Raw genomic sequence first — 16,399 nt, forward strand, 5'->3', positions numbered from 1 at the left:
GTATTATTATTCATTTCATCGTTCTCATCTAATCTAGATCATTTCATCATTTCATCATTCCTTCATATCCATCGTCATATCTCCATTCTCATTTCTATCTTCATTTCGCATATACATCAAGCATCTAAATTTTTCTATCGATGAGTGTAATGTTGCATGTGTATGACTTGCTTTCGAAACAGAAAAGACTCGTTGATGTTGCGATTTGATCACGACTATACTGTTATTGATGATGACAGTATCACCATTCTTGGTGTTGACCTGATGATTCGGTGATCAATGTTTACTTTGATAATGCGGTCATTTGTGTTCGTAATGGATAATGAAGGTGAGCTATGAGTACGGTAATGTATGGGATGGTAGTCTTAGAATTGAAGAAAAGTGAGAAAGGAAGAACAAACCCTGTGTTCTCGTATTTCCTGTGAATCTGGGATAAAAGGAGGGATCTCTTTTGAAAGATGACATGGCGGTTCGCCTTCTCATTGTTTGCGTGAAACATGTCAAGTTCCTTTGTTTCAACTTGACCCTTATTTGGATGACGTGCATTTTGACCTTCTTACGTCTCCTGTAGTTTAGAATGCGTCGAGCCGCCTTCTGATACTATGGAGGTATGATATGTATGTACCAACACTGTGGAGAATTCGACAGACCTCAGAGTAGCTGAAAGATGTCTGTCGTTATCTGTTCAGTCTGTCTATCATGTACTCCTGCTTTAACGGAGATTGACTGACATCACTCATCACTCAGAACTGGATGGGGTAAGTACTGTTTGTATCAACAAGTATAGATTTAATGCTTCAGCTCTCATCGTTCATCAAGGTATTTCCATCAACGAGAAACGCTGGGTCTAGCCTGGTGTTGCCAGTCGTCATTGACGTACTAGAGTTGTGACGGATCACTAACAGGGGATCCGAACCAATCTTCGTAATTCGTAGTACCCCAGAATTGACTACTTACTCATGCGATCAGTGGACGAAGTCAAGTCTTGTATTCGAACTTACCAAATGGCCAGGCGGGTCTTCCGGTCAGTAGCCTCGCTAGTCGACCAGGGAGGTAGGTCGTCCGTCCTCTTATAATATGTGGTTTCTTTCGTGTTTTTTTCTGTAACGGACCAGATGTTATTTGGGTGTTCTCTTACTATGCGATTCGACATCGGGACAGGGATCTCCCGGAGGACGGTAGAGGTAGTAGTATCCCCGCCGGTAGATTGCTCTTTAGTTTCTGAAGTCATGGTGATCAGTTTTACACCTTATGGATTGGTAGCCCTATTGAGGCTGTCTGCTGGCGAAGAGTGGCGAGAAACCGAAATTGGCTCTCTTATATACCTTTTCTTTCACAAGGTAGCGGTCCCGAGAAGCTCGGAAAACTGCAGAAGAATATAACAATCGTGAGACCTATCCTTTCTAATGTGACTTCGTCGTTGTGAAATATCATACATTATCATATGCTGCTTGAACCTTCGTAAACTTGAAAGGGACAAATGATATAACCGTCTCGCATCTAATGGTAAATGTGTGCGATTTTAGTGCTTTTCGAGCAATTTACTGTACCGTTTCCTTTCCTGGACCATCACTGTTTAGAACGATTGTTCCGACTCCCTTGATATCATAACCCGATTTGGGATGATACAGTAAGTCTCTTGACGTTTCCATGTGTTGTTTTCATCGTATCATTCAAAACAGTCTCCTTGGGACACCGAAAGGGTTGTGAGCTGCGTGTAAGTATCAAGACAAAGGCAGAACTGGTATCTGCCAACCTCGATATCTATCTGACATGCTACTCTTCGTAATCAGTCCAAAAGACTTCTCACATGCATTTACACGAGGAGATGTTTGAGTTAGGTACCTGGCTAATCATCTTTCGTAACAGATGGAAACATGTTGCATCACGCTGTATATGGATATGTGTATTACCTCGATGTGAGATCGTAGAGCTGATGTGAGGATTAGTCAAGTTGGAAGATATACTAATCAGCTCGATCTAATTAGGATTACTACTACCGACGAGGGTCGATTGGAGTTGATCCAAGTCAGTGCACGGAGAACCGAAGTAAACCCCTGATCCCGGTTCATAATTCCAGAACATCCTAAAGAAGCACAAACACATACATCACAGTACGAGTAGCGCTGTTAGCACTCGGTCCAATCTGAGCAGTACTGATGCTTCACTCACTGGGTGGCTGGTGCCGACCCCGCTGGATCGGTGATGTAGTCTGGCAGCGTGTTGATCACCTCACGGTAAGTAGTGACACCATCATTTTCAGTGAATGACCAGATCCTGTCATTGACCGCTCTGGCGGTAGATTCATCGGGCAGTGTATGGACTTCACTGCCACTACCTCGAGTGCGAGTGACGTGGGTACCGTTGAAGTCTTGTGCTGCCATGTTAGGTAAGAAAGGTTGATCTGTCGATTGAAAGTTCTACGAGGTAGTCAAGTAAAGCTGGGGATGATTGAAGTGTTAGTACGAATAGCCGGTGGCAACGATAAAAAAGTCAACCTGCTTATATATCCTGTCTTGACAGATGTGTGGACATGCCCAATTCGAGAGCATGAGGATGCGGTGTGACCGGTCCTTTGTAGCAGTAGCAGTGCATGACATCAGAATCACTCTTGTTCTGGCTTCTGCTTCTGTGTGAGGGGTGTTGAATGCGAGTGTTCACAGTGGAGTAGTGCAAAAGGAGTGTCCCGGTTCAGGGTTTTGATGGATGGATGGATGATCGGTCGGTGGAGGTGGTCCGTGGCATCGTTGAACGAGGTCTGTGAGTGTTTGGTGCGTGTGCAACGGAGATGAAAGGAGGGCATCAGTAGAGTAACAGCATGATCATCATCGAATGACACCGCTCGTCAACAGCACCCTAACATGTACACCAAATTTCGTCTTTATCATACTGGGTAGATGTTCTCATCCACTCCGGGGGTCCATTCGATCTTTGGCCTCATATGAATACTGACGAGGTCAATGTCAACGTCACATCACTCAAACCCAACCTTGTCCAAAGAAAGCTGTCCTTCAACCCTGTGATCAATGGAAGGACTTGTCATCTTGACCCAAGTTTTGTCACTTCTTGTTGATAGTCATATCGGTGTCCCTCACCAAAATGGCCTACAATCAGTACAACAACAGGCATTCAATGTATTCACCTCCTCCTGCCAATACCCCTCATTCGACCCAAAGACCATACCCTACAGTATACCCTCCTTCTTCAAACGACTTCATTCAACCTCCACCACCACTCAGACCATCTTCAGCATACATAGCACCTTTTCCTGGTCAGTCACACAATGATCATCCCACTTATCAACCTCCCTACCCTCCTGTACCCAACGAAACTCCACCTCAGCGATACTCATCTTTGAACCCAACTATGGGACAGCCGTTATATCAACCTCAGCCTGTGTCACTGGTTGATCCTCCCAATATCTTACCTCCTAGAACATCATCTTTATCTGGGTTAGAATCCGAGAACTGTAATGAGGGGAATTACTGGGATGTGAGTTATCGATGTCTCACATCTGAATCAACATCGCGTGGATGGTTATTCAGCCTTTTCAATTCCTCATCAGACTTGACATAACTGACAGAATGGATTACTACTAGAATGCTTCTGAACACTACACTACTTCGTTGATCCCCCCTCCAACATCGTCACAAATTCCTTACCAAGCTCCCTTTGACCCGAACAGCCAAACCTTCAGTCAACCACCTCCTGAGCCAGGTGCTCAAGGTTTCTCACCGGCCCATCACCACAATCCATCGATCACATCTACTTTATCTTCACTTACTCTCGACACAGGCGATATGCAGCATCAAGCATTTCCCTCATCTTCCTCCTCTTCATTGTCATCCGCATCTGCCGCTACCGAACCACCTCGTACGGTCTCTTTACCTACCATCGAAGGTCTACAGAGCAGTGCGGCTACACTAGATACAGCGGAGGATATGGATCAGGTACTATGGGCACAGGACGTACTTCGATTAGTAGATAGACAGTTGACCCCTAGTGGAGGGGGTGGTCCAACAGATTTCACCCATTCAGATTCTTCTCCAGCTAACATTTCCAAATTATCCCCAAGCCTGAAAGACCTCTTGGAAAATGCCGTCCCCATAATCATCGTCGTCTCCACATCACCTAATACGAAAGCCTCTGCATTGGCTTTATATCTAAAAGCGAAATTGCAATCTTCGGGAATATGTCAAGAGATGCTACCTAGGAATCAAAGATTAGCATTCAAAGATTTCGAAAATGCTGCTAGGAATGGTGAGACCAGGGGATGGTTCAGGCTTGGAAGGGATTACGAAGGTGTGAATGATCTGAGTAGGGCGAAGGATTGTTATGAACGAGGAATGAAAAGGGGTGATTGTGAATGTACTTATGTGAGTAAGATGAGACCATCATCACTTCTGTTTGTCAGATGTCATAGGGATTAGACAATCATTGGAAGTCTGTCTTGATCTCGGAGGAAGATTGACTGATTGTGATTGATCTACTTATAGCGAATGGGGATGGCCCATCTCCTTGGTCAACTCAACCTCCCTACAAATCCTTCTATCGCTCTATCACTCCTCCGTCAAGCTTCAGATAATTCTACCGTCGATTTCCCCCAGCCTTCATATGTGTACGGGATGCTCCTGGCAGGGGAATTGTCGGTACCAACGGAAATACCGGCCCACTTGGTTTTATCACCTACTTCTGTCCCCTCCGAGGCATTGTATTCTCAATGGACATTAGCCAGAGATGCTATAGAAAGAGCAGCATACTTCTCATACCCGCCTGCTCAGTACAAAGCCGGTCATTTGTACGAGCATGCTGCGTTGGGAACACCATACGACCCGCTGGTCAGTGTCAATTGGTATACCTACGCAAGCAAGAATGGAGAGAAGGAAGCGGATATGGCTTTATCTAAATGGTTTTTATGTGGTGCAGAGGGGCATTTCCCAAAGAATGAGAGTTTGGCCAGAACATTTGCAGAGAAGTCTGCAAGGAAGAATCATCCTAATGGATGTTTTGCGTTGGGATATTACTTCGAGTGAGTGACATAAGTACAGAAGAGGTCGTGGTCAGATAGACGCTTACATAACCACTCATTTCTATTCTCATTCTTCAGACTTGGTGTTGGGGGAAGGAAAGATCTAGACCAGGCTAAGAAATGGTATCAAAAGGTGAGTGACGATTTATCTGGGGTGTTCCGTTCATCATCTCGCTGATGGTATGTCGGATGGCGCATATAGGCTGCCAATCTAGGTAACACTGATGCTCCACTTCGATTATCCGCTCTATCTGCCCCTGTGCCCACTTCAATATCCATGGCCGAGCATGAAACTCGTTTGAACGATACTTTGGTCCGACGTCGTACTCAAGCTAAAAATCGGTCTGATCGACAATCAATTTCACGACCTACTCGTCGACATAATCAACAGCCTCCACAGCAAGTTACGCCAATGCCTATGCCACAAGCTTACACCTCACCTAGACCACCAGAATGGGATCAACGTCAAACTACACCTGTAGGTATGCCCATGCCCATGCCTATGCCTACATCTTCTCCGTCACCGATCTCCCCAGCGATAAGGGTAGGAGAGATCATGTCTCCCAATATCAAAATTACGGGGTATATACCTTCTTCCAACTCGTTTCCCAGCAGACCACCGATCCCTCATCAATCGTTCAACCAGGGTCCAAACTTGGATAATCAGAATCAGACTTTCCCGAATAGTCGAAGACCCCAACAAGGAAGGATCGATGAGAATGGAAGACGTCGACCTCCATCGGGTGTATCTACCAGTACTTCGTTAAGTGATTTACCAATTCCCGACGAAAGGAATAAACCACCAAAGAAGGAAGCTCAGACTTTTGCGGAGATGGGATTTCAAAGTAAACCTGTGGAAGAGGATGGATGTGTGGTCATGTAGTCAGATAGGTGTATTACGTATTTGCCGATACAGTATGTACTGCGCGAGATCAGCATGAATCTTGCATATAAGGATGATTATGATCCATGGACCAGGATCCACAATACGAAATATACAGATGAAGCTTTTACTCACGTTACTACCAATGAATTTTCCCTAGTTTGACGATGCTCATACCATTCTCCATGAGGTACGTAAATGAATTGTGCATCAGAGTCAACGAAGGTGTTTTCGCTGCCATTTGTTGTCGATGTTCTGATGGTGCTCTCGGGAATCTTATGTCTAGGAAATATAACATTATCAGCCTAAGCCTGAACACCCCCTCATCGACGAGATAATGATGCCAGAAAAATTCAGATGGTTTATACAACATACACGATGTTTGTAAACGAATCGCCACTTGTAGCATTACCTTCAGTGCTTTCGTTCGAGACGTCTTCATCAGGTATGGCTTCGGACCTTGAAGTAGCATCGATTTCAGTGTATCATGTTCGACGATCTGTCATATAAGTGGTCGGTTCGATTGGGTGAGTATGGTTGAATGAGAACGGTAGAATGAAAATGATTGACCACTGTCAGTACCAGTAATAGATGATGCATGAGCAACTGATCATCGTGCTGAGGATCAGGTAAGGTGCCTAGGCTCCTTTGGTTTCTATCCATTCTTCAGTACGAGCATGGCTCAGAATCGAGAGAAGAAAGGTGAGTACGAGTTCGAGCACCATGCTCTCAACTGTCCGACAAGTCTCCTCCTCCGTCTTTTCCCGCGGATTTGATTATCTAATAATATCATGATCAAGATCATCGGCCCGAACCGACGCCCGCTATAAATACTCGCCCCCACTTGAAATAACGATAAATCACATCATCGTCAATCATCATCAGTTCCTTCTTGCTTCTCTCCTGTGTAAAACACATATATTCACAGGATTGTAGCCGTTCATGTACATAGTATCAAATATCACTCGAAACTTCCTCCGAAATCAGTCAAGATCAATTAGAAAAATGTCAACTCAAATCCCCAAGACTATCAAAGCTATCCAGGTGAGTCTTGAACGCTTCTCGACCCAAAAGGTAGATAGATGGATCGCTTACTAAGCAGTGAGATAGGTCGACAAAGTTGGTGGACCGGAAGTCAACGTATTAAGGGAGATACCTACGCCTGTGCCCAAGGAAAATGAGGTGTTGATCAAGGTTCAATGGAGGCGAGTTCTTCCAACATCCTTAATCATACGAGCTTCTTTTGGCTGATGTGGTTTGTAGTGGTGTGAATTACATTGATAATTGTTAGTGACCTCTCTATCTCAAGAGGACATAACAGTGTTGACGCACTTCGTCTCATTAGACTTCCGATCAGGATTATACCCCGTCCAACACCCTTACACTGTAGGCCAAGATGCAGTGGGCACGCTCGTCCAAGCACCGGAAGGATACCCCATCAAAGTGGGCAGTAGGGTTTTCACCACTGCTGGAAGTGCTTTCGCAGAATATCTAGTAGCTTCCAGAGATAGAGTGGCGGCTCTTCCTGAAGATATTGATCCTAAAGATGGTGTATCGATGGCTACTCAGGGATTGACCGCCTTGTACCTCCTCAAGGAGAGTTATCCAGTTAAGAAAGGTGATTGGATATTGAATAGAGCTGCCGCTGGTGGTGTAGGGTTGATCTTGACTCAGGTGAGTGTTTTGATCTCAATCAGTCCATAAACAAAACCGTATTTATTGATATGGGTTACATGCTAATTCATATGATAGATTGCCAAATATCTCGGTGTGAACGTCATTGGAACTGTATCTTCCCAATCCAAAGTCGAAACAGTCAAGCAATCTGGCGCGGACCACGTATTACTCTCGAGCGATTCATCCGAATCGAACGTCAAGAAGATTCTCGAATTGACAGGTGGTCAAGGTGTACATGCCGTTTATGATGGTGTTGGAAAGGACACTTGGGAAGAGGACTTCGACGTGGTGAGGAGAAAAGGAACAATCGTTACTTATGGTAATGCTTCGGTGAGTGATCAAAGCATTATAATCTATCTTTGGTGTGTGTAGATCACAGATTGACCTTGGCTCTGGATATACTAGGGTGCGGTCCCACCATTCCCTGCGACCAAACTCTCACCCAAAGCCCTCAAGGTCACTCGGCCAACCTTGTTCGCCGTAGTGAAAACCCAAGAGGAATGGGACGAGTATACTTCTGAATTGATTGATATCACCAAGAAAGCCAAGATTCATTATGCTGTTCATAAGGAATATGGATATTCGGCTGAAGATGTCATCCAGGCTCAAAAGGATATACAAGGAAGGGGAACTACTGGGAAATTGTTGATCAAAATATCAGAGTAGAGAAGAAAGCAAAAAATATCTCAAAAAATTGGAAGAATGACGTGAGAAGTAACTTGATTATGAGATACATGCGAATGTGGTTATGTATATTTATCCCTTAACTAAAGAAGCTACTACAAAACTTGCTGCACTACCTATAGCTAGACCAGTGACCAAGCAGAAACTTGCCAATGTTCCAGCCACGTCCCTCTCGTCTTCCTCTATCCTCTTATTCAGCTCAGGCGAAGAAGCTACGATCATACATAACGAACCGATATATCCGTTTGTCAAACCCAATAATACTATTATTAGGAAATATATCAGATCTGAATCGAGTATAGGCGTGGAGGTTCGAGGGGTCGTATTGCATAGGAAGATCAAGGGGATGAAGAGTGTACGGAGGAGTGATAGAGATAAGATACGTGGTGGTGAGGTGGTGAATAGGAGTGGGATCGAGGGTAGGTAGGTACGACCACAGTAATCGCCGACTAAAAATGCAGGATTAGCAAGAGCTTCAACTACTAGATGGACTCGCTTCAATCAGTTAAGCCAGTTGGGAACTCACTGTTGAATAGCAAGAAATGTAGTGGGATGAACACGTCTGGTTGAAGTAATTGAGGTGTGGGCTGATGGGTTGATACGATGGTCGTTGTGATTGGTGGGAAGATCGACTGGACGCAAATCATATGAGCACAGGCCTTCTCTCATCAGGTTTACTTTCGTTTTAGTGTCACCTGATGCTGGATTGAGTGACCAGCATGTGACGTCGAGGAGACCCTACTCACCAAAGTAACGATGAACACCCATGCCACAGCAACCATCAACAGCGAGTTCTTCTTGAATACCTTCCTGGTCAACCCTTTCTTCTCTTCTTTTGGATTGTCTTCAGGTAATCTAGTGCTTGTAGAGTTGATTATACTTGAGTATTCAGGATGACCCATCAGATACCTATGAGCAACTAGACAAGCCATTGTACCGATTGATCCTGCTGCCCACAATCCTACACCGGCCATCGTCGAGGCTTTGCTGCCTTTCTCTTCTTGTTTGTTCCGAGTAGCAATGATGGCCAGGATAAGTTGAACGAGCGAGACGAGTACGGCTATACCACCTTGACCTGACATCACGGCTAGTATCTCCTTGGATCCCCATAATGCCGATAAGGCGAATACACCTGATTGAAGGTATGCCGTCGAGATTGAGAGTACTACGGTGGCCAGGATGATCGTAGGGAAAAGTAGCTGGGGGGATAATGATGGTAGGACTAACGGAAGTAAGGGGAATGTGAGGATTATCGCTGTTACTAAGAGTAAGAGTAATGACCAATGTATTCGTTTGGATGGTGAGGTCTATGCGCAACCGTTGACGATGTCAGCGGTCAGCGAACTTCTATTTGTGAAGGTATTAAAGACTTACATTCCCTACGTTCCTCTGGGCTAGACCGAGGAAGAACAAGTTACCGAAGCAGTAAGAAGATGATAGGTAGCTCGCGAGATTCGATTTGACACTTGAACTGGAATCGGCAGGGAAGAACGTGATGAAGAGCGGTATCGTACAGATGAGAGCTGTCATATGCTCTAAATCAGCTTTGCACCCCACGCAAATAGAAAACTCGAACAGCTCACCATTCCAGCTCATCAATACACCTGCACCGAGTACCCAGAAAGACAGATAGACTTTTGGTTCATGTCGGATATCCTTGAGTCCATCTCGTTCTCGATGGGAAGAAGCGTCGTCCCCCACCGACAGGGGTTCGTACTCTCCTGCATTCACCCTTGATTCCTCTGAGGGCGTAGCGAGGAGAGATCGTAGTGATTTGAACATGCTCTGTTCTGGATATGCAATGTATATGACTCGGAATGAATTTACAAAGTCAATGTGTATGATGGGTTAGTATCCAATTGATAATGATGTATCGGGCGTTTGCGAATGATTCCATGAATGAATCTACTTGACACTTTAAACACTCGATACAACTCAATCTCTTCTTCTCTTTCTTGTTCAACCTTATTCAATTCGACCGCACTTTTGTATTGATCTTCCCCCTTTTGATTCCTCCTCTCCACCCTTGGGAGCGCATCGACATGTCCGACCCTTCAGTTTCATCTCTGAAGATCCCAAACGAAGATTCGGATATCGTTATAGACCCAACACTCTCGACACCTCCACCACCACCTACATTAGAACCCGCCGCTTCTTCATCTGTCTTAAATCCTTCTGCCCCTATCGAGTCTTCTTCTGCCATGTCTCAATCGATACCCACATCAACCACTGCGGATACAATGTCGTCCGCTCCGGTCGAAATGCCTACATTCACACCATACATACCTAACACAGGTGTAAATGGTAGAAGGGCAAGTTCTAGTGGTAAAGGTGCTAACGGACAGCATAGGAGCGTAGGGTGAGTGATATCTCTCCCGTATTTTCCACATTGATATACATAGATGACTGAGCCACAATATTGCTTGATACCGTAGTCCTGAACTGTCTACCCCGTCGAAATTATCACAAGCATCAGGGGGCAGTTTTGTACCGACCGGAGAACCTCCGTATGAACCACCTCATGATATCGTATATCCACCTGACAGGATCCCAAATCCACATTGGGGCGATATGACTCCTCAACCTATCATCGAAAATTTTCCTGCGAATTCTCTCTATAGACCTAAATATCTACCGGCTGATATAGATGACAGGCTGGATAAGAAAAGTGTTTGGATCGGGGTGGAGAAGGAGAGTGGTGAGTGCCCTTTTTACATTTTTGGTTCAATACGCTTCAACGTCGAGAAATTTCCTGCTTGCAGAATGGAGCTCTTGCTGATGATGCCTCATCATACTACAGCACGCGCAGTGTACTTCCTCCCCCCAACATGCCAATGCTGTAAGAACCCCGCGGTGGCCCAACATTGCGATCGTGGGTGGCCAAACTGTGCTAGATGTATAGGAAGAGGAGTGACATGTATACCTGGTAAAGCATGGGGTATGATGCGCCCAAAAGGCAAACGTCGGAATCTCAAAGCGGAAATGGGAAGAACGAAACTGCCTAATGAAGGTACTTCAACCCCTATCAAGAATGGAGCCTCTTCATCTTCACAACCTAAATCTACACCATCATCCTCGGCTAAAGGTAAAGGCAAAGCAGTTCAGCCAGACAACAGCCATCCTGATCTTCCCCACGAACCTATGAATCTTGATCAATCGATGTCGACCAACGGTCAACAGGAAAAGCCCAGGAAGAAGAGGAGACTCTCAGGAGGGGCCGGGGGAGAAATTGGTGTTAAGCGTATACGGCGTAAATCTCATCGAGACTCCACCAGCGGGTTACCACACACTTCCAAACACCCACTCTCTCCGGCCGACCGACAATATTTCTCAAGATTAGAAGCTAACGCTAAGAAACCACCTTTAACGGATATGCATGGCCCTTGTCCTGTATGGGCCAAGACCAGAGGATCACTACATGCTGCTTGCGAATATCTGCGAAATCCAAAGACGACAGCTGGTGCCAGCGTCGAGATTGGTGTAGGTGGTATAGCGAGAGGAGTGATACTGGAAGGAGACATACCGGATGCTCAAGGTGCATATTGGGGTATAGGCAAAGATACGGGCACTATCGTCACTGCAATGTGAGTTGTTTCTACTTCAATAAAAAATTTACGCTAAATTGTCCATCGCTATAGTGGTCCTTCTAGAAAGCAGACATCGGATTACCATCAAGGCCTAAATGGATCGGACCCTCCTGCACCGATTCCTCAAGAGCCCTTGGGAGAACCTCGTATACGTTCCTTCACACCTCCTTTACCTATTCTCCCACCTTCCCAGAGTAAGGTATTGGGTATCACTCAGAACCAGATCAAACAGGAAACTCCTACTGTCGGTGAAGATGTCAAGGAAGCACCCGAAGTCGAAGCCTTGCTTATGGCTCACAGAGCTCGAACGCCAGTGGCCTTAGCTGTCGCTCAGGATTACACGGCTGTGCCTTTCAAGGTACCCAGACCATTTATTGTCCTGGGCTGGTTCTGGATAACTGATGCTTGGGTATGTTCTTGTATGCTAGAATCGCAGTGAGTCGTATGCTAATGCTAGATCATAGCCTGAGCCTGTCATGCCCGAAGTACAATTTTTCCATATTCAACAAAATCGGCCCATCGGACCTCCTGAATCTGTCATTTGGAAATTTAGATTTGAATGGTGTACTGGCGGAAGTCAGGGTGTACCATGGTGGAGTTCGGTGACACAACCGACACGTCCAACCGCATTACCGCCTACACACACTGAGGAAGCTGAATGGCAGATATCCGGATCGGGCTGTGGGTCAACAACTGTCCAATCGCCTTCGTCAGGTTCATCAACGGATGTCAATCGTGTATACCAGTACATCTGCCCGCAGTGTAATCATATCTCTACCAAAGTTTATCGGGATGGTGATATATGCTTGAATGAACGATGCCCCTGGTTCTTTGGAGATGCTTCCAGTCTTGCCAGTGAGTTTACCTTCTACACTGATCATTCTCTGTCCGATGCGCCTCGGTATGCTGATTATGTATATCATAGACCATATCGGACCATTCACCAATATTCCTTTCCCTCTTCTGCCCAGAACTCGAGTCTTGCCTGAAACGCTCGGTCTTCAACTTCGACCTCCTGAACCATCGGGTATAAGCCACGATACTACCCAATCGCACGCTGGACGCGAATTCTGGAGAGGTTGGGTATGTCATAAGTGTGGTTCAGCGCAGGAGAGGTATAAGTGGGCTGGATGGTCTTGCGAAGCTTGTGGAGTAAGTTTCTCATTATGTTGAGTAAAATACCGATATGATAAATTGACTAGTGTTGCATAGAATTCTGTAAAACCACCTCGACGGATATACACCGCAGAAGCCTTACGTCCACCCTCACGTCCGGTATGTACCTCCACGCGACAGGATGACGGTTATGCCTCGATCCCATTTGAGGTCAATCGCTCATGGTCACTTTTTGATAACCACATAAAGGTTATCAAGCATTCTCTGGAGCCACTCATCTTTGGACCCAACTGCGAAGTGCACCACATTCTTGCTCATGACGGTCAAGGTGTTAATAGTATCGCCGGAGACGTTTTGAAGAAATTACAAATGCAGGGAGAGGATGAGATACCCATGAGGAGATATACGGCAGTGACCACTCAAAGACGTAAGTATTGAGCTGGCCTTGTCCGTACTTCTCTTCACCCGCTAAACCTTTTCATACATAGCGGCGGAACTTACGATGTCGCTATTCTACACTTACCTGTGCGGATCCGAATCATATCCTATCAACGCTTTTCCAACATACCGATCAGCGCATTGGTCAAATGTCCCTCCTGTCTGTCTAGAGATTGTAGATCTGATCAATGATAGATCCGGCAAGTGTATCCCCGGTGAACGAGAGTAAGTGTCCACAAAAATTTAGGTCAGACCTGAGGTATACTGACGGGCTGCCTAGATTTGATAGCCTTCTAATCGCTGCCAATCCTCCTGGCCTAGCTACCACTCTGTACCCGGTACGTGCTCTGTATCCGTTCTAACTCGGTGTGAAGATCCCGCTAATACCTTGTACGTACAGAAAATCGAGATTGAACCCTCCTCGTACCTGTCAGTTCTGTTCCTCGGCTCAGATGCAACTGTATGTATCAAGCAATATGGCACCAAGCAAGGATCAATCACTGTACAGCATGGAGATATATTGGGATTCAAGTCGGGTACGGAGGTCATGGAAATTTCACTTCGAATGGAAAACTTTGGTTTCTGTAAGTGGACTATCCATAAGTCTAGAGAATCTGTGAGCTAATGATATTCTGTATAGTCTGCATTGCTCGTCATGGCAAATTGAATGAAGTAGTTCCACCTCAAACAGCTACTTCCGAATCGAGATTATCAATCGATAGTTCCCTCCCCCATGTGCACAGCGACTTCAACCCTTCATCTTCTGTCGAGCCGTTATCAGCCACTTTCCCCCGTATCGAATCCGATAACATCCCAGTGGAAGATGGTTCAGTCTCGAAGAGTCAAGACAAGAAATCTACCTCAGCACGTCCAAAGGCTCGAGCTGTTTCGCCCCCAGTCGTAAAACCTGCCGAGTTAGATCTCAAGAATTGGTATCTCGGTGCATACCCTCTCGACCCCTTGCAGCCTCTTAGGATGTTACCTCCCTATCGACCCGCCGAGGGGGATTTGGATTCTAGTAAAGTGGTCATCTTGGATGATAAGAAGGATTGGATTCAGCTGGAGCCACGTGCTTTATCACCGTTACCGGGTTATGACGATTTACAACCTGATCCACCTCCTGTTCAGCAGAAATCTACAGCAGGGGGTGGAGGAAAGAAAGGAAAGAACAGTACACCAGTCAGTTTGACGAAGAAGAAAGGAAGAGGACCAGGACCTCGGGCGAGTGTAAGCGGTACTCCTGCTAGTACTGTCACGGCGGACCAGGAAGAGGATACAAAAAGTATCGGAGGGACGCCGAGTGCGAGAGGAGGGAAGAGGGGAAGAGGACGAGGACGAAAGTCTATCAACTAAGGAGGTCAATATCATATAATATGATATGATGTATCTTGTTACAGTACATCTTTGCATGGACAGAGGACTTCGATATTGCAAGTTCGACATTGCGAGAATCAGCTTCATCACGATATGATGCATCATTTACAACCGTGAGCTTCTTACCCTGCAAGGAATTTGGATGATCGAGTGAAACAGCACAGTATTTTCGAGTCATTCGAACAAAGGAGAGAGAATATCGATGTTCACCCACGATTTATGCCTCTTCTAATCCAAAAAAGTACAAATAGCAAGCATTTTGATCGTTATTCTTCATACTCATCTGGAATACACATCCAAGTAATACACTCACATTTTCATCATGGCTGATAAACAAGATATCACAGCTCAAGGAGGATCTAACGAAGCTACCGACAGCACAAAGTCCGGCAAAGACACGATCATAGTGGCAAGCTGGAAAAATCAAACACGACAAGGTGAAGTGGCGACATACGTCGAAGGTTTAATCGACGCTAGTGATTTCATGGTCCGTACCGGATCAAGATTAGCAAAAATCTCACACAACGATTTCATTCAAGTGTCAGTTCTTTCACAACTCTTTCTCACTTATACTTACAGTACTATCCGTACTATATTGAGAGGCCACTAACTGACCCTAGTTTCTTTCCTAATCTATTCTGTTATGACGAACAGAGGAGACTCATGGGGCGTACCCTTATCGATCCAGACCGATGCAGTTAAAACGTTCGGTCAAGCTTGGGAGGAATACAGTTCTGCTCCAGATAACTACGCGCTCACAAAAACCAACAAAGCCAGGTTCCTCGCTCAGGCTGGGGCGACAGAGGAGAGTCAAGCTGACTAATAAGCGGGCTTCGGTATATTTGTATCGAGCATCGTTCGTGAGATCAGATGGAAAGGAGGCTCAAGACTTCGTGCTGAACAAATTTGGCTTTGCCAATAGGTGAATATGTGTTATCTTGAATATGTTCATGCACCGTTTTGAGGTCTTGCGAAGGGCAATGCATGACAGGTATGATATAGAAACACATTCAAATGAGTGCGGCGCAGAGTTGAGTATGACCAAATTCAGATTCATGAGTAATCCAAACGGCAACAACGTTCATTTCGGGTATCGTAAAGATTCAATCGTTCTCGGAAGTATACATCTGCGACCTCGTTGATCTGATCTAATCTAAACATGACTGTCCTTCTGAAGCTCCACTGTCGCTTCCGGGTGCAGTGGACGTGGTCTTTGATTTATGTTCTTTCATCTTGTTGAAAGCCCATTGAATGTCGTTTGCGGTGTACGGCCCAGACTCCTTCATCCTGGAAGAGCACTGTCGATTCAGCTTCCCTAGCATACATGTCCCGATCAAATTGGTATACGGGTGGACACGACTTGACCTGGAACTCACGATCGCAAAGTAGTCAAAAGCTGGGGAGTGGCATTTCCAATGTCAGGAGTACGACCACTGGCACTAAGGTACTGCAACGAGGAGGATTCGAGTGATGTCCCGCTGGAAGCATCGTATGTGCTAATGTTCGAGGCTCTGTTTCTATCTTCAGGCATAATTTGGTCTTTGATAGTTGCAGGTAGGTGTGTACGGGAGGATGCATTTGATTCGGGCAATCTCTGTATATTTCTCCTAC

General features: G+C 45.6%; 8 protein-coding genes across 8 annotated transcripts; 4 read left to right on the forward strand and 4 right to left on the reverse strand.

Moving 5' to 3' along the window:
- Positions 1–879: 879 nt before the first annotated feature.
- Positions 880–1,231, reverse strand: I203_107923 (uncharacterized protein; the record flags this gene model as incomplete). The annotated part of the gene is made up of 2 exons (XM_019148104.1): positions 880–949; positions 1,002–1,231. 2 exons carry the CDS (start codon positions 1,229–1,231, stop codon positions 880–882), a joined length of 300 nt encoding a protein of 99 aa, XP_019002337.1.
- A 749-nt stretch (positions 1,232–1,980) lies between these two features.
- I203_107924 (uncharacterized protein) lies at positions 1,981–2,384 on the reverse strand (the record flags this gene model as incomplete). Its single annotated transcript, XM_019148105.1, has 2 exons — positions 1,981–2,086; positions 2,173–2,384. 2 exons carry the CDS (start codon positions 2,382–2,384, stop codon positions 1,981–1,983), a joined length of 318 nt encoding a protein of 105 aa, XP_019002338.1.
- Positions 2,385–3,099: 715 nt separating this feature from the next.
- On the forward strand, positions 3,100–5,912 carry I203_107925 (uncharacterized protein; the record flags this gene model as incomplete). Its single annotated transcript, XM_019148106.1, has 5 exons — positions 3,100–3,492; positions 3,600–4,376; positions 4,497–5,029; positions 5,108–5,162; positions 5,232–5,912. 5 exons carry the CDS (start codon positions 3,100–3,102, stop codon positions 5,910–5,912), a joined length of 2,439 nt encoding a protein of 812 aa, XP_019002339.1.
- A 1,005-nt stretch (positions 5,913–6,917) lies between these two features.
- I203_107926 (uncharacterized protein) lies at positions 6,918–8,255 on the forward strand (the record flags this gene model as incomplete). Its single annotated transcript, XM_065518286.1, has 6 exons — positions 6,918–6,956; positions 7,023–7,117; positions 7,176–7,198; positions 7,258–7,586; positions 7,665–7,919; positions 7,995–8,255. 6 exons carry the CDS (start codon positions 6,918–6,920, stop codon positions 8,253–8,255), a joined length of 1,002 nt encoding a protein of 333 aa, XP_065372651.1.
- A 90-nt stretch (positions 8,256–8,345) lies between these two features.
- Positions 8,346–10,055, reverse strand: I203_107927 (uncharacterized protein; the record flags this gene model as incomplete). Its single annotated transcript, XM_019148108.1, has 5 exons — positions 8,346–8,722; positions 8,800–8,905; positions 9,020–9,580; positions 9,648–9,796; positions 9,857–10,055. The coding sequence occupies 5 exons, from the start codon at positions 10,053–10,055 to the stop codon at positions 8,346–8,348; spliced, it is 1,392 nt and encodes a 463-aa protein (XP_019002341.1).
- A 260-nt stretch (positions 10,056–10,315) lies between these two features.
- I203_107928 (uncharacterized protein) lies at positions 10,316–14,767 on the forward strand (the record flags this gene model as incomplete). Its single annotated transcript, XM_019148109.1, has 11 exons — positions 10,316–10,632; positions 10,709–10,971; positions 11,074–11,857; positions 11,912–12,269; positions 12,325–12,715; positions 12,786–13,012; positions 13,073–13,403; positions 13,465–13,639; positions 13,695–13,752; positions 13,815–13,998; positions 14,055–14,767. 11 exons carry the CDS (start codon positions 10,316–10,318, stop codon positions 14,765–14,767), a joined length of 3,801 nt encoding a protein of 1,266 aa, XP_019002342.1.
- A 343-nt stretch (positions 14,768–15,110) lies between these two features.
- I203_107929 (uncharacterized protein) lies at positions 15,111–15,611 on the forward strand (the record flags this gene model as incomplete). The annotated part of the gene is made up of 2 exons (XM_019148110.1): positions 15,111–15,328; positions 15,443–15,611. The coding sequence occupies 2 exons, from the start codon at positions 15,111–15,113 to the stop codon at positions 15,609–15,611; spliced, it is 387 nt and encodes a 128-aa protein (XP_019002343.1).
- Positions 15,612–15,936: 325 nt separating this feature from the next.
- I203_107930 (uncharacterized protein) lies at positions 15,937–16,319 on the reverse strand (the record flags this gene model as incomplete). Its single annotated transcript, XM_019148111.1, has 2 exons — positions 15,937–16,075; positions 16,165–16,319. The coding sequence occupies 2 exons, from the start codon at positions 16,317–16,319 to the stop codon at positions 15,937–15,939; spliced, it is 294 nt and encodes a 97-aa protein (XP_019002344.1).
- Between the last annotated feature and the right edge of the window lie 80 nt (positions 16,320–16,399).

The sequence above is a fragment of the Kwoniella mangroviensis genome, chromosome 3 (genome assembly GCF_000507465.2).
Source record: "Kwoniella mangroviensis CBS 8507 chromosome 3, whole genome shotgun sequence".
Taxonomy (NCBI): Eukaryota; Fungi; Basidiomycota; class Tremellomycetes; order Tremellales; family Cryptococcaceae; genus Kwoniella; species Kwoniella mangrovensis.